This window comes from Etheostoma cragini, chromosome 20 (assembly GCF_013103735.1).
Source record: "Etheostoma cragini isolate CJK2018 chromosome 20, CSU_Ecrag_1.0, whole genome shotgun sequence".
NCBI classification, from domain to species: Eukaryota; Metazoa; Chordata; class Actinopteri; order Perciformes; family Percidae; genus Etheostoma; species Etheostoma cragini.
Window position 1 is genome coordinate 15,569,831 of NC_048426.1, and position 22,774 is coordinate 15,592,604.

General features: G+C 37.2%; 1 protein-coding gene and 1 long non-coding RNA gene across 7 annotated transcripts in view; both read left to right on the forward strand.

The window, feature by feature from the left end:
- The window catches only part of LOC117935560 (zinc finger protein DPF3-like), a 16,525-nt gene extending 3,717 nt beyond the window's left edge, over positions 1-12,808 (forward strand). For 2 of the 6 annotated variants that reach the window (XM_034857760.1, XM_034857765.1), the window contains exons 2-11: positions 1,690-1,850; positions 2,261-2,368; positions 4,620-4,738; positions 5,243-5,338; positions 5,659-5,719; positions 7,874-7,915; positions 8,456-8,596; positions 9,172-9,285; positions 9,469-10,307; positions 10,826-12,808. In XM_034857760.1, coding sequence (XP_034713651.1) covers positions 1,690-1,850; positions 2,261-2,368; positions 4,620-4,738; positions 5,243-5,338; positions 5,659-5,719; positions 7,874-7,915; positions 8,456-8,596; positions 9,172-9,285; positions 9,469-9,629 — 1,003 coding nt within the window. In that variant the 3' untranslated portion in view covers positions 9,630-10,307; positions 10,826-12,808. The remainder of the gene's footprint in view (positions 1-1,689; positions 1,851-2,260; positions 2,369-4,619; positions 4,739-5,242; positions 5,339-5,658; positions 5,720-7,873; positions 7,916-8,455; positions 8,597-9,171; positions 9,286-9,468; positions 10,308-10,825) is intronic. The other 4 variants (XM_034857761.1, XM_034857763.1, XM_034857764.1 and 1 more) reach the window with 4 other exon arrangements.
- Positions 12,809-20,072: 7,264 nt separating this feature from the next.
- LOC117936324 overlaps positions 20,073-22,774 on the forward strand; it is a 7,615-nt gene continuing 4,913 nt past the window's right edge. Inside the window, exon 1 of the long non-coding RNA XR_004654919.1 lies at positions 20,073-20,106. This is a non-coding gene — a long non-coding RNA (uncharacterized LOC117936324). The remainder of the gene's footprint in view (positions 20,107-22,774) is intronic.

The following is a 22,774-nucleotide window of genomic DNA, read 5'->3' on the forward strand; positions in this document are numbered from 1 at the left end:
CTTAAAAAAAAAAAAAAAAAAAAAAAAAAAAGCTAGCCACTGGTAAATATGTCAAGTGCCTGAACTTGAACTGAACTGAAGCTTTGTGGCCAATCTATTTTGAGTATATGCCTGTGCGACACCTGTTGTAAAAATTCCTGCATCTTAAAGTGTGAGAAAGTACAGTTACAAATCGGATATTGGTGTTTTGCATCCACTAAAAAGAACGGTATGACATTTTCACAAGGCAGTGAATGTAGTGATATGATTATTAACTACAATAAAGCCACTATCTCGGTATGATTGTAACACAAGGAAGGAAAAACAAAGTCACATGGTTGTTAGTCATGATCTGCTTGTTAGCTTTAAACCTCCTTTTCTCACCACTTGTCCTTTTGAACCCTTTCTTGTTTTTATTTTTTGCTTTCAATCATCTTTATCCTTCTCTCACCTTTCCACTCCTCCCTGCGCTCGTTCTGTACCTGGGACTGTTTACTCTTCTTAGTCACACTGACACGAAACCTTCTCTTTCCCAGAAGCCTCACACACTGTGGCTTTATCCAAACCGCAGAGCTGTGGGCTTTGTGCGGGACAGCATTCCTAACATGGCTGTTCATCTGCTGGACATTGTCTCATCAAGCGGTAGGGGTAAAGATAAAGTGAGGGAGGGAGAGCCAGATCTAGAAGACACTGACAAATCCAGCTCCCACCTCTAGTTTAAGATTCCAGACTCAACTCGCAGCCCGTAGCTCATTAGTTCCACTTCAAAATGGCCGTCTTTCTAATGTTGTAATTGAGAACCCGTGGAGGAACTTATGCTGGTGTTGAGATGTTCATATTCCGAGAACCAGTAGCCCTAATTTTCACTGTTGTCTCTGTGATATAACGGCAGACCATGAAAATCACATACAGAGTACCTTGCCAGGATTTCAGACTTGCAGCATTTCCCCCCATCTTTGATATAGTCAAATTAGAACCTGCCCTTGTGCTAGGCACTCTGCTGAGATTAATTAAGTAGGCTAATTACCATACCAGGCGTGTGGCAGTGATTGAGGGCTAGAATGTGAAATATCCTCCCCCATTTCACTCTGAATATTAACATTGAAACCCAGAGGGACTGCCAAAATCTCAGTGGCGTGAAGAAAAGTAGAACTAAAGTGTGAGAGTCTTAGTGGCTTGCTGATCAGAGGAATAACTTTGTATCCGAGCCCAGATTCTATGCTGTTGTGTTAATTTGACTCAGTCAACACCGTCGTAGCTCACAGCCTATCTAGAATGAGATTATACAAAGCACACAGAGGTAATAATATGTTTAACATCAGGAGTTGTTGTGTAACCGGGTTGCAATTCTCCACGATGGCAAGCTGGAAGAGGAGAGAGAAGCTCAGCTGTCAGTTTGAGACTAACATTGAACAATGCTGATTAGAAGTTTGAGCAGATGTTAACAGCATTATTTGGGTGGAAGAGAGTTTCAAAGGGAGACAAATCTTATAGCGGCCTCCGCTCACTGATTTAATGATCTGCAGCCAGCAAAGCAACAGGCCATTATCAAGGCATTCATACATAACATAAAGGCTCATCTCCGTGTCACAGATTCTGCAAATGGGATGATGTTATGATTATTCTTGAAACCAGCTGCCACATCAGCTGTGTCAACCACATCCTCCAGTGTCACTGACCTCTGTTCATTACGTTACCCCCCCCCTGCAGGTTGGGCGACCAGTTCTATAAGGACGCCATAGAGCAGTGCCGCAGCTACAATGCTCGCCTGTGTGCTGAACGCAGCGTCCGCCTGCCATTCCTGGACTCACAAACCGGTGTGGCCCAGAACAACTGCTACATCTGGATGGAACGACACCACCGCAGCCCCGGTGGGTAATCACACATACATGCTTACAGATATTGTTTCAATGAGTGTAAAGAGTGTTTGTTTTTTAACAACCGTTAAGCTTGTAAAAATGTCTGTCTACATTATCCAAAGCTATTAACTAGGGTTGGAAATAATTAATTCCATCAGATATATTTCCTTTAGTCTTTTCTTGATGAATCGGTCAAGTATTTAGATAATACAATGTCATAAATGAGTGAAAAATGATTTTAACACCGCACAAGGTGACATTTACATTTCACATGTCACAATTTAAAGATATGAAGATCTTCATGTCTTCTAATTTACCAGATCTGTTTGTCTTCTTTCAAACAGAGATCCTATAACTTTTTGTTATCAATGTGTTTCACCTGAAACTGTCTTGTTGGCATGTTTACAACTGTTATCGTACAGGGGTCGAAGCCGGGCAGATGTACACATACCCTGCCCGCTGCTGGAGAAAGAAGAGACGGCTGCACAACACCACGGATCCCCGCCTGGGCATCTACGGTCTCAAGCTCGGTAAGATCTGGCTGCCTCTTTTCCACAAACCACCTGCCTGTCGCTTTCTGCTCCTCTCAGTATCTCTTCCCGCTCAGTCGTCTCTACCCATCCGTCTGCCACCCACCTCCACCACCTCCTTTAGCTCATGTGATTACTGGTGATGATCTGAAATAATCACTCTAAAAGCATATCACTCTCTCAGCGCACTAAACAGAAAAAGCTGCCAGTCATTTTTGGATGAAATGTGGCTGTGTTCACCCCGGCTCGTAAACTTGTTTTGTGGGAAGTAGAACATGTAATTAGATTTACCGCTGCTGGGAGAGTTTGGCCACTGCAAACACTATTTAATAAATGTTATGGACTGAAGTTTGGCCCTCTCTGGCTGCCACTTGAAACTGCTCACTCAACACATTTCTCCTCTATATTCTCCCTCTGTCTTATTTTCTCCTTACCCGCCTCCCTGATTGGTTTTGTCTTGTTTACTCTGACATCTTTGTGTGTGTGTGTGTGTGTGTGTGTGTGTGTTTTGTGTGTGTGTGTGTGTGTGTGTGTGTGTGTGTGTGTGTGTGTGTGTTCTCCTAAGCTCAAGTAACTGGTCCATTCTGTGCTTAAGTCTTACATACACACTGGTATGTGACACCATCCATAGGAATGAATAGGCAAAGGAGACAATCTCATGCAAAAACATTATGTCACATTATTTACTTTCTAGTAAGTTCTATAAAAGACTGAGAAATCCATTGTGTTTTGACAGAACTACTCATGATCATGATGCTTTAGTTCAAAGACAAATGTTTGGGAGGTTGTGAAAGTAAGAAAGAGGTACCGGGCCTGGACAGAGAAAGCAAGATGGAAAGACAGCATATGAACCAAGCCTTTGTTTCCCAACACACATCCCAGTGTAGCCTATTGTTTTCCACTGAGCTTGTGCTGGCTAAGATCCCACCACCACCACCCTACTGTCCCTTTCCTTCTCCAGCAACAGTGGATTGTATGTGCTATCTGCCAGTGCTCAGCGGAGGGGAAACATACCCTCATTTAACCTGGCATCTCTTATACGGAGCACGTTGTGCAGCTGGCCAGAGGTGGCCAGCACAGGGCAGCAGCCAGAAATGGTCTCGCTGCCTCGGCAGGCTGTCTAACTGATGGTGTGCTAGAGACAGGGGCTGCATGCAGAATCAGCTCCCTGCTGCAGGCTGCTGCCAGCTCTATTTTTAGCCCCCCCAGCTCCCATGTGTTGGGAGGGGAGGGGGGTCTGTCTCGTCGCGGAGAGTTGAAAGTCAACATGTGCAGACACAATGGTAATGGACTGCCGCCGCATGGTGGAGGGGCCCATTTTAGAGGAGCGTGTTGTATCTGCTTCTCACGAACTACCCTCCTATATCCACCTCTTACCTATGCAGTCTTCTGTCGCTTTATGTTCAATATTCTGCAGAAGTATTTCTAGTGGGCACAGTGGTAAGATGAAGGGCTGATAGAAAGCTGGAGTCAGGGGGCTTTAAAGTGTGTTTTCTTTTCAAACACCCACAAAACAACTGGATGATCATGAAGCTGTCTGAAGAGATGTGCAAATAAGATCTGCAGATCCAACTGACTGTCAAAGCTTTTGTTTGCTCTGTATTGTCTGCTCAACATGCTTGCCTCCTACACTGTTTGTTTGGATCCTCCGCTGTACTGTAGGAGGAGATATCTGCATGATGTGTTCAGGTCATAGTGATAAGCCACTTAACTACATTGTACCTCTGAGATTCCTGTGGACAAAGCCAGCCTAATGTTTGCATAGTGCAGCACCAATGAGAGCTCATCAATGACAGCACATTGCCTTTCAGAATGAAAATATGCATTTCTATCAGTAATATGGTTCTGTGAAAATAGTTGTGATGACACATGCTGTTGCAACATAAAGATGACAGTTGCTATAATAAAAAACAAAGGCTCCAGCAATTTGCCTCATGCTTTTATTAGGTGTAGTGTGAATGGAAGAGACATAATGGAAGTGAATGCTCATAGAAAGCTGCTCACACAGGTCAGAGACTAGCTCTTATGCTTCTTGCCACAATTAGCGTTCTGGATAGTGATAAAAGGGCACATGAACGGCCAGAGGACTGTCCCATATGGCAGCTTTTGGATAATTAGCAATATACAGTCTCCATTGCTTCCATTACATACCTGTGGATTTTTGTGAGCAATTAGAAAAGTTTGCATACTCTTGAAAAAACACAGTATAGTGAGGATTCATCACATGTTGCCTGTTTTTGTCTATGTACAGACAGCGTAAAGGACACTTTGCCCGCCCAGAGCACCACGCTGGAGGCTCTGCTACGAGGAGAAGGTCTAGACAAGAGGAACAACTCTAAGAACGATGAGGAGAGCTTGCTGGAGATCCAGGTAAGTCACTGATTTGATGAGCCTGGCATATACAACAGCTTTGTTTTTCTGATAAATATTTATTTTATTTAAAGAGACAAAAAAAAATGCAAAACATTGGTCCAGAACACAGAAAAGTACACTATACACACAGAAGAAGGCACAGTGCACCGTTTCCACAATCTTTCCTTGTTATATACAATAGCTTTGGGTGTGTACAACCTTGCTGATCTCTGTCGTCCCTTGTGTGGTGGTCATATCTCAACATCACGGGAAAGAAGAAGAGAGGGCTCAACGTTAAATGGCTTTATTCCTCCTCTTTAGACGCAACAAAGAAATAATCTCCTGTCATTTTAAGTACCTCAAAAACACCAAGGTTCTGTTGAGAACTGAAACATAGATTTTTCTTTCCTCTCTTTTGTCTGTTGCTTAGTGTTTTTTTTTTAGTTTTTTTTCTGCAAGCTGGTTCTTTAATCGGAGCTAAGCAATGAAAGGGTCTGTCCTTTTTCTTTATTTCTGTCACAGAGAGTTCTGGAGGCAGACGCAGCAGAAGATGCTTTCAATGATGATGACGACTATGAGGTGGACACTCCCAAGAGGAGACATCGGGGCAAAGGAAGAGTAAGTGCCAACCTTACACAGTCTTGTTATCCAAATAGTCTGGTCTCCACTAGAGGTAAAAGAAGAATTTCCTTGGGAAGGTTCTTGAACAGTTTTTTTCTTTATAAAACATAAAACATTAGCTTGATTGTTTTGCCAATAGTTGCTTTATTACATTCTACACCTTAATTACATCAAATCACAGTAAACCCGGTGGGATTGGCTTTGCATAGGTAGTGGCTGTATTATACAAACCTGAGGTGCTGCAGCAGTGCATGTTTGAAAGCTCTGGGCATACATGTTATTGCAGATAGTAACGGTTTCTGGATGTTTTTCCTCAGGGTCGGGGTTCAGGCCGTCGGAAGGCAGATATGGATGACGACAAGCCATATGTCTGTGACAGTAAGTAGAGATGCATTCTAAAACATGAGGTTTGTTCTAGTGTCCTATCCTATTTAATTGGTGAATTGCAATGCTGATTTTAGAAAATGTTAGTTTCTGTATAATCTGCTGATTTTTCAGGCATGTTCTGAGGATTTTTTATTATGAGTCTTAGTTTGATATTTGCTGTATATAAACTAAATCTATTCTTACTTTTGTAAGATATTTATATTAATTCCTCTCTCCACCAATGTAGTTCCTTTTATTGTATCCAACAAAGTTTTATTGTCCATATTATAAAAATTTGAAAAAAAACAACAAGATCTGTTTAAGCTTATTTGCTCATTTTTGCTCAAGGACCTGTTATAAAAGAGGCCAATAGTCTGACCCCCTTCTTACCTAATAGCTTTATACAGTGGGGCTCAAAGGTTTGGGTACCCCAGGTAAAAATTTGTTTTAATGTGCACAGAGAAGCCAAGAAAAGATGGAAAAATCTCCAAAAGCCATCAAATGACAGATTAGATATTCGTATCATATGTCACAAGAAAATCAAATTTTATTTCCATCATTTACACTTTCAGAATAACAGAAAACAAAAAATAGGGTCTGCAAAAGTTTGGGCACCCTGCAGAGTTAATACCTTGTACTGCCCCCTTTGGCAAGTATCACAGTTTGGAAACGCTTCTTGTAGCCAGCCAAGAGTCTTACAATTCTTGTTTGAGTTATCTTTGCCATTCTTCCTTACAAAAGTCCTTTGAGATTTCTTGGCTATCTGTCATGCACTGCTCTTTTAAGGTCTATCCATAGATTTTCAATTATGTTGAGGTCAGGAGATTGTGAAGGCCATGGCAAAACCTTCAGTTTACGCCTCTTGATGTAATCCACCGGGGATTTTGAAGTTTGTTTAGTAGCATTTTTTATTTGTAGAAGCCATCCTCTCTTTAACTTCAGCTTTTTCTTAGATGGCATCAAGTTAGTGTCCATAATTTGCTGAAATTTTATTGAATCCATTTTTCCTTCTACTCTTGAAATGTTCCTGTGCCACTGGCTGCAATACAACCCCAAAGCATGATTGATCCACCCCCATGCTTAACAGTTGGGCAGAGGTTATTTTTTTATTAAATTCTGTGCCCTTTCTTTATCCACAATGCATCAGGCTTGTCCACATGTTTCTTTGTAAACTTGAAACACAGATTTTTGTGGTGAGGACGTAGAAGAGGTTTTCTTCTGATGACTCTTCCATGAAGACCATATTTGTACTAGTATTTCTTTAAAGTGGAATGATGTACCACAACTCCACTGTCTGCCAGGTCTTTTTGGATGGATCGTGCAGTCAAACGTGGGTTTGGACTTGCTTTTCTCACACTCCTGAGAGCTGTTCTGTCTGATATTTATCTTGGTCTTCCAGATCTTGCCTTAACTTCCCCTGTTCCTGATGACTTAATTATTTTCCGAACAGAGGATATATCTTCTTATAGCCCTCTCCTGCTTGTGAGCGTCAACTATTTTCAGTTTCAGTTTTCTAGGCAACTGCTTTGAAGAACCCCTGGTGCTGATTGTTGGTGCCAGGTCAGATGAGTCTGGGCATTTAAAACCTTAGATTGACATAACCTTGTCTTTCCAGACGATGATTGAGAACAATCCATGACGCTGTCAGGTCACAGCTTTCCAAAGGGGGCAGTGCATGCTATAAACTCTGCAGGGTGCCCAAACTTTTTCAGATGCCATTTTTTTGTTTTCTGTTATTTTGAAAGTGTAAATTATGGAAATAAAAACTTTTACGAATGTCTGATCTGTCATTTGATGCCTTTTTTTTGAAGATTTTTCCATCTTTTTTTGGCTTCTTTATGCACATTATACAAATTTTTACCTGGGGTGCCCAAACTTTCGTGCCCCACTGTACATAAAGAATATCAAGAGATCAAAAGGTTATTCTCTTTGTCAGGGCCTCTGTTGTCAGAAAGTCAACCCACTGTAACTCCATCACCAACACAGTTTTGTGAGATGGAACCACAGGATTAAGCAAGGTGAACTAGTGGCACTGTACTCTCTCAAGTATTCTTCTACATGCAAGTTGTATGTGGAAACTCCAGGTAGAGGGTATTGGATGTTGTGACTCTTCTTGAAAGACACAAAACTAATGCTGTTCTTTGCTTTGTGTCTTTTCTGTTTTAGACAGATACAAACAAAAGCAGAACTCAAAATCTTCGGCCTCAGGTACCTTGATTTGGTGATTCTTTTTGAGCGTAGTTTTTTTTGTTTTTAGCTAATTTGTTTTGATAGATTGTTGAGTGGTAGTGTCACACGTGATGTGCTTATTGATTTAGACCCTATAGTATCTTAGTTTTCTAAAGCTGAAAAGTGCCCTTGGGTTGGTGAAACCGAGACTTGGTTATGTTGTGCGTCATGTAACTGACTATCAGAACAGAAGTGCTTACTTTTTGGAAGTCTGAAGTAGAATAGTTACATCCGTTAAAAACCAGTAGCCCTGTTCTGCACTTTGTTGTTCTTGCATATTCAAAAACTGCATGTGGATATGTTTTAGTTATGTTGTTTTATGACTCAAAGGCATTACTAGCTCACCAGACACCTGAATGTTTGACTCTTTGCTTTGTGAAGGATTACAATAAAAGCATATTCAGGCCTTTTATCCTACACATAAATCCTGCATTTAGAAATGCTGTGTTTCCTAAATTAATTTTAGACACTGAAATGCAACCAGTTATAGTAGGACTGAACATCTGTCCTCTGTTGCAGTCTGTGCAAAGCGCTACAGGAACCGTACAGGACTAAGCTACCACTACACCCATTCCCATCTGGCAGAGGAGGGCAGAACTGGAGAGAGAAGCTCAGTGGCGTCTAAGTCCCCATCTGCACAACAGACTGACAGACACAAACGTAAGGAGTGTGATAAATTTACTGTTTGCTTTCATCAGACAAACTATCACTCACCATTACATACTGTATGTATACTGTCTGTCCCATTAGATTGCTCCACACCAATCCTGTATTTGTATTGAAATAGTGTCATGTACAAAAGGTTGTCACTGAATGCTTTGTCATATTTTAGGTTAGGTTTTTAAGAATTCTTCTTTGATTTGACTTCTTTCTTTTTTTTATAACTTATATTTTAAAGATGTTTTTGGGACATCTTGCCTTTTTAAGAGATGTCGAAGTAGAGACACAAAGAAAAAGCATTTGTACAAACTTGGGACGGGTATTAAAAATCCAATTGATCCACCTGAGGCCAATCCAAGAAAAAAGCCCAACACCAAAAACGCAAGAAATCAAAAGCACAAAGTCAAACTAGAAAACATTGTACATTTAAATTAGAGAAATAATCTACAAAACACTACATCTACACAATTAATGCTACCTAATGGGGTAAGTATTGGATTGAAAATATTTGACATGCTTTGCTGTACTCAAGGGAAAATCTAAGGTCCCTAAAACGTTTTTTGATATCCCTGTAGGTCCAAAGGGTCCAGGTGGAACCAATATTTCCAACAACTACTGTAATAAATGCCAGGGCTTGATCAAGAAAACGGGTAAATCTGGATCTCCCTACTCAACCTGCCAATGCAAAAGTGAGTACATCAAAGTATAATATACATGCAATACATAACTTTTCCATCCAAACTAATACAAAGTGTGTAAAGGGTAGTAATGTATGGTGGGAAGAAATGGATGCTCTTGCCTCATGATGGTGCTCTCGCTTGTTATCCATCACCTGTGCACCGACTCTGTTCCTCTGCTGTCCCGTGTGCCAGCTGACCGTGGAGAAGAGAAGGAAGATGGGACTTTTACTGGAGCAGAGGAGCTGTTTGGCACCACCTCAGAGAGCGACACCTCCACCTTTCACGGCTTTGAAGACGACGATCTGGAAGAGCCCGCCACAAACAGCAATGGAATATCCAACCGGCACAGATAAAAAGAACCTTTTAGATTGAAAGAGACATTTTTTATATGGATTAACCTCTGGCAAAAATCTGCTGCTTCTTTTTCAATGTTTTTTTGTTTGCAGAAAGCACAAAGTGATAATTTCAGGACAGAAATGCAAGTGGTATTTTATCTACTGAACATTGTTGAATAATTTATGAACACCTTTTCTATATATATATATATATATATATATATATATATATATATATATATATATATATATATATATATATATATATATATATATATATATATAAACAAACTTTCAAGGCTATGAAGGACAGTGTTTCAAGGGACTTGGTCTCCATGCAAAACAGAAGATGGAGTGTTTTGTTTTCCCGTTACTGGAGTAGGAGGAGCATAAACGTTAGGAACAAAAAACACTGGAGAAATTTGAAAAATTGAAAATTTTAAAGGCATAAATGATACAGTATATTTGGAAGATGATTGAATGTCATTGCAGACCATTCTTAAGCTACTGGGTGTTTTTGAATCAGTAGTCGGGTGCGACTATGAAGGTCTCTGCTTCTGCTCTAATTCTGGATTAAACTTGTGTGGAAATGAAGGAACCAATGGAAGAATTGCCACAGGCCACTGGAAATGTTTGAAAATGAAGACACCTTTCAATATAGTCTTTACAGATAAAGGAGGACTAAATCAATGAAAGGTAAGCAACAGGGTTTTTCTCCTTTTAGTAATATAAGAAATTTTGCAGTTGCTTGATTAGCGTAAATTTGATTGTCTAAATACGTTGTTGTGTATTTATTGGACAGTCAGACAGATTCACTAGGGATGGCAAGTTCTGTCCCTCCATTGGTTAGTTCACCACTTTGGTCCAGATTATCTCAACAATTGCTGCTTGCTTTACTGTAAAATGATAATGGTGATACCTTGACCTTTTCCCCTCTTGTGCCAAATAATGATCAAATACCTCCCAAACTAATGTTCTTCCAATTAGCTTCAGCTGTACTTGTGTTTAGTGCTAATTAGCATACCAACACGCTAAAGTAAGATGATGAACGTATTAAATGTTATACGTTATACCTGCTAAACACCTGCATGATAACATTGTCATTGTGAGCAGGTGACCATGCTGAGTCCATCCCCACAGAGCTGCTAGCATGGCTGTCGGTTGTTGTTCCGATGTTTGTGAGTCTAACCGATATTGTATGTTTTAAACTATAGGAGCACTCAGCACATTGTCATGTGGCCCACAGGTGGGGGTGACCAGTGAAGAAGAGGATTTTACTCTGAAAAAACTGAGCCTTCATGTCCCTTCTGATTTGGGCCTAAAATAACTGACTGAAACGGATCAACAGACATCCACCACTTTAACAGGCCATGTGGCTTAATTGAAGCAACTGCTCCCTTGATGATATGTATCGATCCCTTCTGAGCATTTGATATGTGAGTAGATTCAGCTTCATTTTTATCCTTTCTGCACTGTGCTGGAGCTCCGCTGAGCTATGGGAACACTAAAGGCCAGGCCTTTGGACTGTTTGTGCCCCTCGGCCCAGCCTGCCCACTCCTGCTCTGTGACTGTGTGTCTGCCTTGTGATCCGATGTGACACTAAGACGTCATAATCCTCATCACTGTGCCAGCTTGCCGCTCTGCACTGGAAACCAGCTCTGACAGCCATGACCCCTCCAACCTGATTGGACCAGTGACCCGCTGACCCCCAGCCATAAACATGGTGCTCAAATCCACCACTATTACATGCAGACCTCTGGACTACTGTATTAATACCCTGACTACTGTATTAATACCCTGACAGGGATGCAAAAGTTTTAACTTTCTGCCTCTTCCCCTCTTGTCTGTTTTTGCTCTCTATTTCCTGAGCCTCTGTGATCTCATTCTAAATTTGAATGCGTCGCAGTAATTTAGCTCATTTTATTTTCATCTCTTCTCTGTTGTATAATATTTCTATGTTTTGAACTCTTTAAAGTTTGATTATTATGACTTCTTGGGTTTGTTCAGACTGTATTAATACCTCTGTTCTGATCAGGTGCACAATAGCCACAACTACTCAGGCATCTTTCATTTACTTTGCTGTTGATTGTTCAGCCCTGGTTCATGTGATTGTATTCAGTTGGCAAGGAGGGACAATAACGCCACGAAAGGATCCCATTGTAATCAACTCCCAACAGGGATTTGGGTTGTTGCAGTCTCATTGTATAGGAAAAGATTGCTATAACAAACTTCAACTTTGTTGGCTATCCGTTTCACATCTACAGTCACAGCAGATTGTGACAGCAGTGGGAATCATCTCCGATGCATTTGAAAACAATATTGTTGCTAAAGAGACATAACTCTGCTCAGATCCACATGCTTAGGGAGAAGTGAAAACTGTATATCCAAATTAAGTGACATTTCTGTTGAGTGCTTTAGAGGGCCTAATTGCTTTATGACATTTAGAAGGTGCTTGGAGTACTGTATCAAAAAGCATTTTAGGGCGAAAGATTGCACATACTGTGCAAGAGGTCCTGGTCCTTCCATGTGACAAAGTATTGCTGCAATGTATTATTAGCTGCTCCAGTTTTGAAGCTAACCAACAATCCTATCTTACTGACTTGCGTAAGTGCATGTGCATTCAAACCATCTTTCTTCACTTCCCTCAGGGACCCTCAACACAACCCTTTCTCCTTTTGGAGAAAGGATGGATCTGAATGGACTTCTCAATTATCTTGTCTCTTTTTCTTGTATCGGTTATTTGGTGTTTCCACAGTTAAATGGGTCATTGTGTCTTTTATTTTCCAAAGTCATGCCAGTGAGTGAAAGCATGTGTTCCTCAATCATAACCTGCTTAATGTTACCTACCGTATATGAACAGGCCTAGTGTGGTGCAGTTCTGAACAAAAAGAGACGCTCCTAAAATGCAGAAGTCAGTGATGTCTGCTTTGACTTACCATATGTGTCACCAATCATTGAATAGCCTGTATACCTCGTCCAAGACACAGCAATAGGCCCTGGTATTCTCTTGTCAAAGCCTGCCGGGGGTGGAGATGGAGGATAATGGTGGGAACGGAGCCAGGAGGAGATGAAATGGACATGACTGGGCATTTGTTTCATCTTCAGCTGTAAATATGAAATGGAGAGAATGAAGAAGTCTTTGTTTGTTAAACTATTTTTATTGTTCTGAAAAAATAAAGAAAAAGAATGAATGGTAATGCTTTGTGCTTCTTTTTTTTTCTAAGAAAGACCAGGGGTCATTTTGAAAATGCAGCTGATAAGCAGAAGAATCCTAGACTGGATCAATAGGTCGGAGTGACCCTCGCAGTGAGCAGACAAAAAGAATAAAACAAAAAACACCACTTCAGTTTGCTAGGGCAGAGGTTTGAAAAAGACGACTAAAAGAGGCTCCAGCACTGGGAGCTCTTATTGATCGATAGGTGCTGCTTGTTAGAAGTCATATGAGCAATAGAGCCTGCCTGCAGAGAGCGATATTTACTATTAAAAGTAAATGGGATCTAAATTTAAACTGCAGGTATAAAGTAGAAAGGTTTGGAGTGTTAAAATTATATAATGGAGCTAAGGGAAGAACTGTTATAGTAGCAGGTTTTTTTATGGGATCCTATAAAATGGGTCAAATTACATGATCACAGAGTGGCAGTAAAATAGCATTTAAACAATAGCAAGCTAGATTAGGTAATTCTTGGAATAGAGAAGCCCATAAAGGTCAACAGAACAACTTCTCAAGAAGACTAGTTGTGAAAGAGCAATTATTAAGCTATGTTGGCAAGCAAAACACAATTGTGGGCCAAAATATTTAAGTAAGAATATGTAAGTAAAATGTGGTTAAAACCCATTGAATAGTATGTCAAAAAGTCTGAAAAGGTCAAAGTATATGGTCAGAAAATGTAATTAAAAGTCAAAGTATAGTATGTCGTAAAAGGTCATTAAAAAAAGTATAATATGTCATAAAAGTCATAAAATGTAATAGTGTACTATGTCAAAAACTCAAGTTATAGCACTTCATTAAAATATTATAGGATGTTATAACAAATCCATAGTATAGTATGCTATAAAAATCATTAGTATTTCAAAATGCCATAAAAAGTCATAGTCAGGTATGCCATTAATTGTCATAGTATCTGTCAGAAAAAGTGGAAAAAGTAATAGTATAGTGTTTCACAATAAAAAAGCCATAGTAAATTATGTCCAAAACTTTAAAAAGTCATTAAACGTTATAATGTAGTATGTCATAAAGTCAGATAATATTTCATGAAAAGTCATACAATAATAGTATAGTGTGTCATAAAAAATCATAAAAAACATAGTACAATTTAACATAAAGTTAGAAAAAGACAAAAATGTAGTTTAGTGTCATAAAGGTTGCAGCATAGAATGTAAAAAAAATCATTAAAAGTCATACCATAGGATGCCACGAAAAGTTATAAATATACTGTAGTAATGGCATAAAACGCCATGAAAAAGTCATAGTATAATATGTTGTAAATAGTCATAGTATGTCAAAAACTCATTCAATTCAGTGTGTAGTACTGTATATCATAAAAACCATAGGATAGTATGTCATAAAAAGTCGTTAAAAGCCATATTGTCAGAAAAGGTCATAGTACTGGATGTGATTAAAAGCAAGGCCGGAGTGGGGCCACTTTTCAACCTGGGAGTTTCAGGAACAGCCCACTTTTTCCCTGCGGGGGAAATTGGATAGGTCAGGTCTTACTATCCTGTAGTTTTTATTAATAACATGGTTCAACAAATAATGTAAAGGTTAAATAATTACCTTATTAACAAAACATGTTTCACCATTCCACAAGGGTAGGTTGATAAAAAACTAAAGCAGAAAGAAAGCTTTTGAAATGTATCCCACTCTTTCACAAAGAGGCAAATTGAAGTGCTACCGTTAAATTCACAGTACAGTTAACAGTTACATTGCAAATAGTACCAACAGCATCAGTAGCCACGTAAGCAGTGCACTGGTTTAATCTACTGTCATACACTTATCTTTCTTACATTAAATAACTTTAATTCATATTGTTTACTCTGGTATCGTCTCTACCTGTTCCTGTATTAATGACCTCCTCATTGCAAATTTCGGGCTCATCATTTTGAGAGCGGGACTGGCTTAGCTACTGCTCAGAAGCTACAAAAAATGAATAGGTCATTTTACTGCATACACAGTTTAAGCTTGAGTTTTACTATCAATATTTACACAATATTTGCAAAGTCTGAATCACCATATATTGGGTGATAAAAAAAGGAAACATTTTAAATAAATAATTAATATTTTGCTTACGAATGTAAATGTGCTGTATTTATATAGCGCTACTCCAGTCTTAACAACTGCTCAAAGCACTTTTACATCTACAGGTAAAATTCACCATTCACACATATTCATACACTGTGGCCGGAGCTGCCTTACAAGGTGCCTCCTGCTCATCAGATAAACACTCACACACATTCACACTCCGATGCGCAGCACCGGGGGCAACTCGGGGTTCAGTGTCTTGCGCAAGGACAGTTCGACAATGACTGCAGGGGCGGGGATCGAACCATCAACCTTCCGATTGGCAGGCAAGCACTCAACCACTGAGCCACAGCCGGCCCGCGAACACGTTGACAACTCTACAGCAATATAAGCTGAATACTCACGTTGCTAATGCTAATCATTAGGCCACAAGCCTAGGAGAAGGATTATAGCTCTCTTTACCAGTTGCCACTACAGTTGTTTGTCCTCTTGAAAACAAACCTGTAAGCTTGGCACATTTGGCAGCATCCTTCTCCAATGAATTATTTTTTTTAAACTGGCTTTTTCAGCCCAACCTCCTTGCCTCTTCCTCCCATCCATCCTCCCTGACGTGTATCATTCATAGACAGTTGACGAAATGGACCAAGTGATCCCAAGTGATTGCTCTGGACAGAGACCAGTGCAGGATATTAGAAGCAGTTTTTTGGTGAGTGCTGAGCGTTACTGCGCAGCCTCCAACTGAGCTTGACAACGTAGATGGACGTGGGCAACCTGTCTGATAGTTGTAAGTCTTCTGGTAGCTGTGCCAAGAGAAATCTCAATCAATCCCAATCAGCAGATACGGAAAGCGGAGGCTGCGGTGTGACTGCGGAACGTGCGTAGCCAACTTTTAGAGAAGACAGACTAACGTGAAAAATAAAAAAATTAAAAAAAATCCTCAACCTGCCCCTGGCCTGATTTAAAGTCATACTATAATATATTGAAAAAAATGTTATAGTATGTTGAAGAAAGTCATAATACAGTATGCCGGGAAAACTGAAAAAGGTCATAGTTTGGTATGTCAAAAAAGAATCATCATGAAGTCATAACATAGTATTTCGAAAAAAGTTATACAAATGTTGTAATATTACATGTCGTACAAAGTCAAAGCATGTCGGGAAAAGTGAAAAACGTCATAGTATGGTATGTTGAAATAAGGGATAAAAAAGTCATAGTACAGCATGTCGAAAAGAAATCACAATAGAGTATGTTGGAAAACGTTATTGAAAAGTAATAGAATAGTACGTTGTGATGACTTTTTATCACTTTTTTTGAAATACTCTACTATGAGTTTATTCAATATACTACTCTACTATGAATTTGTATTACTTTTTTGACATACAATATTTTTAACATGCTATATCATGACTTTTCATCACTTTTTTTCAATATACAATACTATGACTATTTATCTCTATTTCCACCATATACTTTTTCTGACATACTTTATTATCACTTTTTTGACACACTATTCTATGACTTTTTCAATTTTTCCTATGACTTTTTTCAACTTACTATACTATGATTTTTTTATCACTTTTTTTGCATACTATATTATTACTTTTTTATCACTTTTTCATCATACATGACTTTGTTTTGACAAACTATGATACAACGTTTTTGACATGCCATACTCTGACTTTATCACTTTTTTGACATACTATGAATTGACTTTGTATCACTTTTTTCGACATTCTATACTATGAATTTTATATCACTTTTTTCCTACATACTCTGCCGTTACTATGACTATTATCAACATACTATACTTTTACTTTTTATCTCTGTTTCCGACATACTTTACTACGACTTTTGACATACAATACTATGACTATTTTCAACATGCTATATATAATTTGACTTTTTTATCACTTTTTTGAGATACTATATCCTATTATGAGTTCATTCATTTTGCCGCATTAACATACTTTGACTTTTTGATCACATTTTTTGACATGCTATACAATGAATTTATTACTTTTTTGACATACCATGATTTTTTATTTTTTATCAATATACTCTACTATGACGTTTTATCACTTTTTTCGACATACTATACTAAGACTTTTTTTTAACATACATAACATGACTTTTATGCTCTACCATGACCCTGGTGACACACACCACAAGCTCTCTTGCAAAACCTTTGTGCTGACCCGTCTCCGTCTGTTACACATTTTTACCTCTCTTGTGTCTCTCCCTTGCAGCCATCATCTCCATACCTCGATTGTTATCTCCAGTCATTTGGCTTCACCACTCGGTTTCCTCCTCATGGCTCCCTGGTCCATCCTGCCCCTGCTCCTGCTGCCAGCCTGCCCTCATTTGACTCCTTTGTTCCTAGGACTTCTGTGCCTCCTCCTCGGCTCCCTTGGCCCCAGTTCCCCCACACTCCCCGAGCTCCCTTGCCATCCTACCTCTGCCCTTGCAATCCTACTGCAGCCCTCTTGTCCCATACCATCCAATATATGCCCTCGCCATCCTAGGGCTGACTTCCAGGCCTATGCCATCCTATCTCTGCCCTTGCCCTCCTACTCCAGTCCTCTATTTCCTCTGCATCATGCTCCAGCCCTTGTGCCCTCGCTCCTGCTCCTGGCGTCCACCTTCCCGCACCTCCCTCCTTATCATTGTGCCAAATAAAAGTATTATTGTTGAGCCTTGCGCTTGGGTCCCTTCTGTTTCCATTGTAAAGCTACGTTTTTATGACTTTTTTGACGTACTATAATAGAAATTCTTTTGACATGCTACACTCTGAATTCATCACTTTTTCGACATCCTACGAATACATTTTATTATCACTTTTTAGACATAATCTAACTTTCTATCATTTGTTTTTTTGTAAGTGAAAAAAGTGAAAAAAAGTCATAGAAGAGTATGTCGGAAAAATTGGTAAAGTCATATGTCCAAAAAAGTCATAGTATGGCATGTTGAAATAAGTGATGAAAAAGTCATAGTTTTGCATGAAAAAGTCACAGTTTAGCATGTCAAAATAAGTGAGAAACAAGTCATGGTATAGAATGTCAAAAAGTCATTGCATAGTATGTCAAAAAAGAAACAGTATATTTTGTTGAAAAAAGTGATAAAAAGTCATGGTTTGTCAAAAATAGTTGTAGTAATCTCAAAAAAGTGATAAAAAAGTCATATTATAGCATGTTAAATAAGTGATAAAAGTCATATTAGAGTATTTCCAAATTAGTGAGAAAAGTCATTGCAGAGTATCTCGATAAAAGTGATAAAAAATCAAATCCTAGTATGTTGAAAAAGTAAAAAAGTCATAGTATAGTATGTCAAATAAGTGATAAGTCATAAAATCAGTAAAAGTAAAAGAGTATGTTGAAAAATGTCATAGTATAGCATGTCAAAAAAAGTCATATGTATGTTAAAAAAGAGTGATGGAAATGTTGTTGAGTATGTCAAAAAAGTGATAAACAAAATAAGTTATGGAAAAAGTCACAGTTTAGCATGTCGAAATAAGTGAGAAAAAAGTCATATAGTACAGTGAATATAGTTAAAAAAGTGACAAAAAACATTGTGTAGTGTGTTGAAACAAGAAATAAACTTTATAGTATAACATGTTGAAAAATTTCGTAGTTTGAAAAAAGTCATAAAAAAAGTCATAGAGCATTTCGTAATGTGTAACATGTCATGTTACAGTATGTCAAAATATTGATGAAATGTCACACTTTAGCATGTCGAAATAAGTGAGAAAAAGTCATATTTTTATAATAGTAAAAATAGTATATAAGTAGTATATATATATATAGTTTATAAGTAGTGTATATATATATATATATATATATATATATATATATAGTATGTCAAAGTAATAGTATATTATGTCAAAAAAGTGCTAAAAAAGTCTTGATATAATATGCCAAAAAGAGTGCTAAGTATTTTACTAGTCAAAGTATGGCATGTCAAAATTAGTCGTAGTAGTATAGTATGTGGAAAAAAGTCATAGTACAGTATGTGGAAAAAAGTAATAGAACAGTATGTCAAAACAAGTCATAGTATAGCATGTACAAAAAGGCATAGGATAACATGTCAAAAAAAGTCGTAGTATTGCAAAAAAAAATGTTTTGTCGTAAAGCAACAAGAAGAGTCTGCAGTCCTCTGGAGAATGTGGGCATCTATCCCACTACCTCTCACATGCTAAGCAAGCACTCTACCATTTGAGCTAAATCCCCTGCTTGAAAACAGAGAAAAAGTTTTTAAAAAAAGGTCAAAGAAAAAGACATGTAAAAGCAATAGTATAGTATATCGTAAAAAGTCATAATATACTATATCAAAAAAGTCACAGTATAGTATGTAACAGAAAAGTCATGAAAAAGTCATAGTATAGTATGTCGAAAAAAGTCATAGTATATTATGTCAAAAAAGGCCGTGAAAAAGTCATAGTATAGTATGTCGAAAAAGTCATAGTATAGCATGTTGAAAAAAGTCATAGTATAGCATGACAAAATTCTTTATTTTTGTCGTAAAGCAACAAGAAGAGTCTACAGTCCTCTAGAGAATGTGGGCATCGATCCCACTACTTCTCGCATGCTAAATAAATTATAATTAATTATAATTTGTTTATTAGTCCCCAATGGGGAAATTACTGCACTACACTCTGTGTACACACATTTTGTTAGTACTCACACACACAGGCCTGAAATACACACACATGCTCAGGACCTATACATGCACTATACATGGAGAGATGTCAGAGTGAGTGGGCTGCCAGCTGAACCAGCGCCCTGAGCGGTCGAGGGGGTACGGTGCCTTGCTCAAGGGCTAAGCTAGCACTCTACCATTTGAGCTAATTCCTCCATTTCAAAAGTGAGAAAAAGTTTTTTTAAAAAAGGTCAAAGAAAAAGACATGTAAAAGCAATAGTATAGTATATCGAAAAAATTCATAATATAGGCCTACTATATAAAAAAAAGTCACAGTATAGTATGTAACAAAAAAGTCATGAAAAAGTCTTAGTATAGTATGTCGAAAAAGTCATAGTATGATATATCAAAAAAAGTCATGGTATAGTATGTCGAAAAAAGTCATGAAAAACTAATGGTATAGTGTGTCGAAAAAGTCATAGTATAGCATGTCGAGAAGAGTCATATTATAGCATGTCGAAAAAAGTCATGGTATTGTATGTCGAAAAAAGTCATAGTATAGCATATCGAAAAAAGTCATGATAAGTCATAGTATAGTATGTCGAAAAAAATCATAGTATATATGTCGAAAAAAGTCATGATAAAGTCAAAGAATAGTATATCGAAAACAGTACTAATATACTAGATCAAAAACGTCATAGTATAGTATATAACAAAAAAGTAATGAAAAAGTCATAGTATAGTATGTCGAAAAAAGTCACAGTATAGTATGTCAAAAAAAGTCATGCAAAACTCATAGAATAGTCTGTCGAAAAATGTCATAGTATAGCATGTCGAAAAAAGTCATAGTATGACATATCAAAAAAAGTCATGGTATTGTATGTCAAAAAAAGTCATAGTATAGCATGTCGAAAAAAGTAATGATAAAGTCAAAGTATAGTATATCGAAAACAGTACTAATAGCCTATACTAGATCAAAAAAAGTCATAGTATAGTATGTCACAAAAAGTCATGAAAAAGTCATAGTATAGTATGTCAAAAAAAGTCATAGTATAGCATGTCGAAAAAAGTCATAGTATGATATATCAAAAAAAGTCATAGTATAGTATGTCACAAAAAAGTCATGAAAAAGTCAAAGTATAGTATGTCAAAAAAAGTCATAGTATAGTATGTCAAAAAAAGTCATGCAAAACTCATAGTATAGTATGTAAAAAAAAAGTCATAGTATAGCATGTCGAAAAAAGTCATAGTATGATATATCAAAAAAAAGTCATGGTATAGTATGTCGGAAAAAGTCATGAAAAAGTCATGGTATAGTGTGTCGAAAAAGTCATAGTATAGCATGTTGCAAAAAGTCATAGTATAGCATGTCGAAAAAAGTCATAGTATGGTATGTCAAAAAAAGTCATGATAAAGTCAAAGTATAGTATATCAAAAAAACAGTACTAATATACTATATAAAAAAGTCATAGTATAGTATGTCAAAAAAAGCTCATGAAAAAGTTGTAGTATAGTATGTCAAAAAAAGTTATAGTATAGTATGTTGAGTAAAGTCATAGAAAAATATATCAAAAAAGTCATAGTATAGTATGTCAAAAAAGTCATGAAAAAGTCATAGTATAGTATGTCGTAAAAAGTCATAGTATAGCCTGTCAAAAAAAGTCATAGTATAGCATGTCGAAAAAAGTCATAGTATAGCATATCGAAAAGTCATAGTATAGCATGTCGAAAAAAGTCATAGTATAGCATGTCAAAAAAAGTCATAGTATAGCATGTCGAAAAAAGTCATAGTATAGCATATCGAAAAAAGTAATGATAAAGTCAAAGTATAGTATGTCGAAAAAGTCATAGTATAGCATGTCGAAAAAAGTAATTGTATAGTACGTCGAAAAAAGTCATGATAAAGTCAAAGAATAGTATATTGAAAACAGTACTAATATACTAGATCAAAAAAAGTCATAGTATAGTATGTCAAAAAAAGTCACAGTATAGTATGTCAAAAAAAGTCACAGTATAGTATGTCGAAAAAGGTCATGCAAAACTCATAGTATAGTCTGTCGAAAAAAGTCATAGTATAGTATGTCGAAAAAAGTCATAGTATAGCATGTCAAAAAAGTCATAGTATAGCATGTCGAAAAAGTCATAGTATAGCATGTCAAAAAAAGTCATAGTATAGCATGTCGAAAAAAGTCATAGTATAGCATGTTGAAAAAAGTCATAGTATAGCATATCGAAAAAAGTCATGAAAAAGTCATAGTATAGTATGTCGAAAAAAAGTCATAGTATAGTATGTCGAAAAAAATCATGATAAAGTTAAAGTATAGTATGTCGAAAAAGTCATAGTATAGCATGTCGAAAAAAGTCATAGTATGATATATAAAAAAAAGTCATAGTATAGCATGTCGAGAAAAGTCATATTATAGCATGTTGAAAAAAGTCATGGTATTGTATGTCGAAAAAAGTTATGGTATAGCATATGGAAAAAGTCATGAAAAAGTAATAGTATAGTACGTCGAAAAAAGTAATGATATAGTCGAAGAATAATATATCGAAAACAGTACTATTATACTAGATCAAAAAAATTCATAGTATAGTGTGTCAAAAAAAGTCACAGTATAGTATGTCGAAAAAGGTCATGCAAAACTCATAGTATAGTCTGTCGAAAAAAGTCATAGTATAGCATGTCGAAAAAGTCATAGTATGACATATCAAAAAAAGTTATAGTATAGTATGTCGAAAAAAGTCATGAAAAAGTCATGGTATAGTGTGTCAAAAAAGTCATAGTATAGCATGTCGAAAAAAGTCATAGTATAGCATGTCAAAAAAAGTCATAGTATGACAAATCAAAAAAAATCATAGTATGGTATGTCGAAAAAAGTCATGAAAAACTCATGGTATAGTGTGTCGAAAAAGTCATAGTATAGCATGTCGAAAAAAGTCATAGTGTAGCATGTCGAAAAAAGTCATAGTATAGCATGTCAAAAAAAGTCATGAAATAGTCGTAGTATAGTATGTCAAAAAAAAGTAATGATAAAGTCAAAGTATAGTTTATCAAAAAAACAGTACTAATATACTATATCAAAAAAGTCATAGTATAGTATGTCAAAAAAGTCATGAAATAGTCGTAGTATAGTATGTCAAAAAAAGTTATAGTATAGTATGTTGAAAAAAGTCATAGTATTGTATGTCGAAAAAAGTCATAGTATAGCATATAGTTATCAGGCTGCTCGGAAAAGTCCATAAGGACTCTTCAGCTGATCCAGAATGCTGCGGCACGTGTTCTGACAGGAAC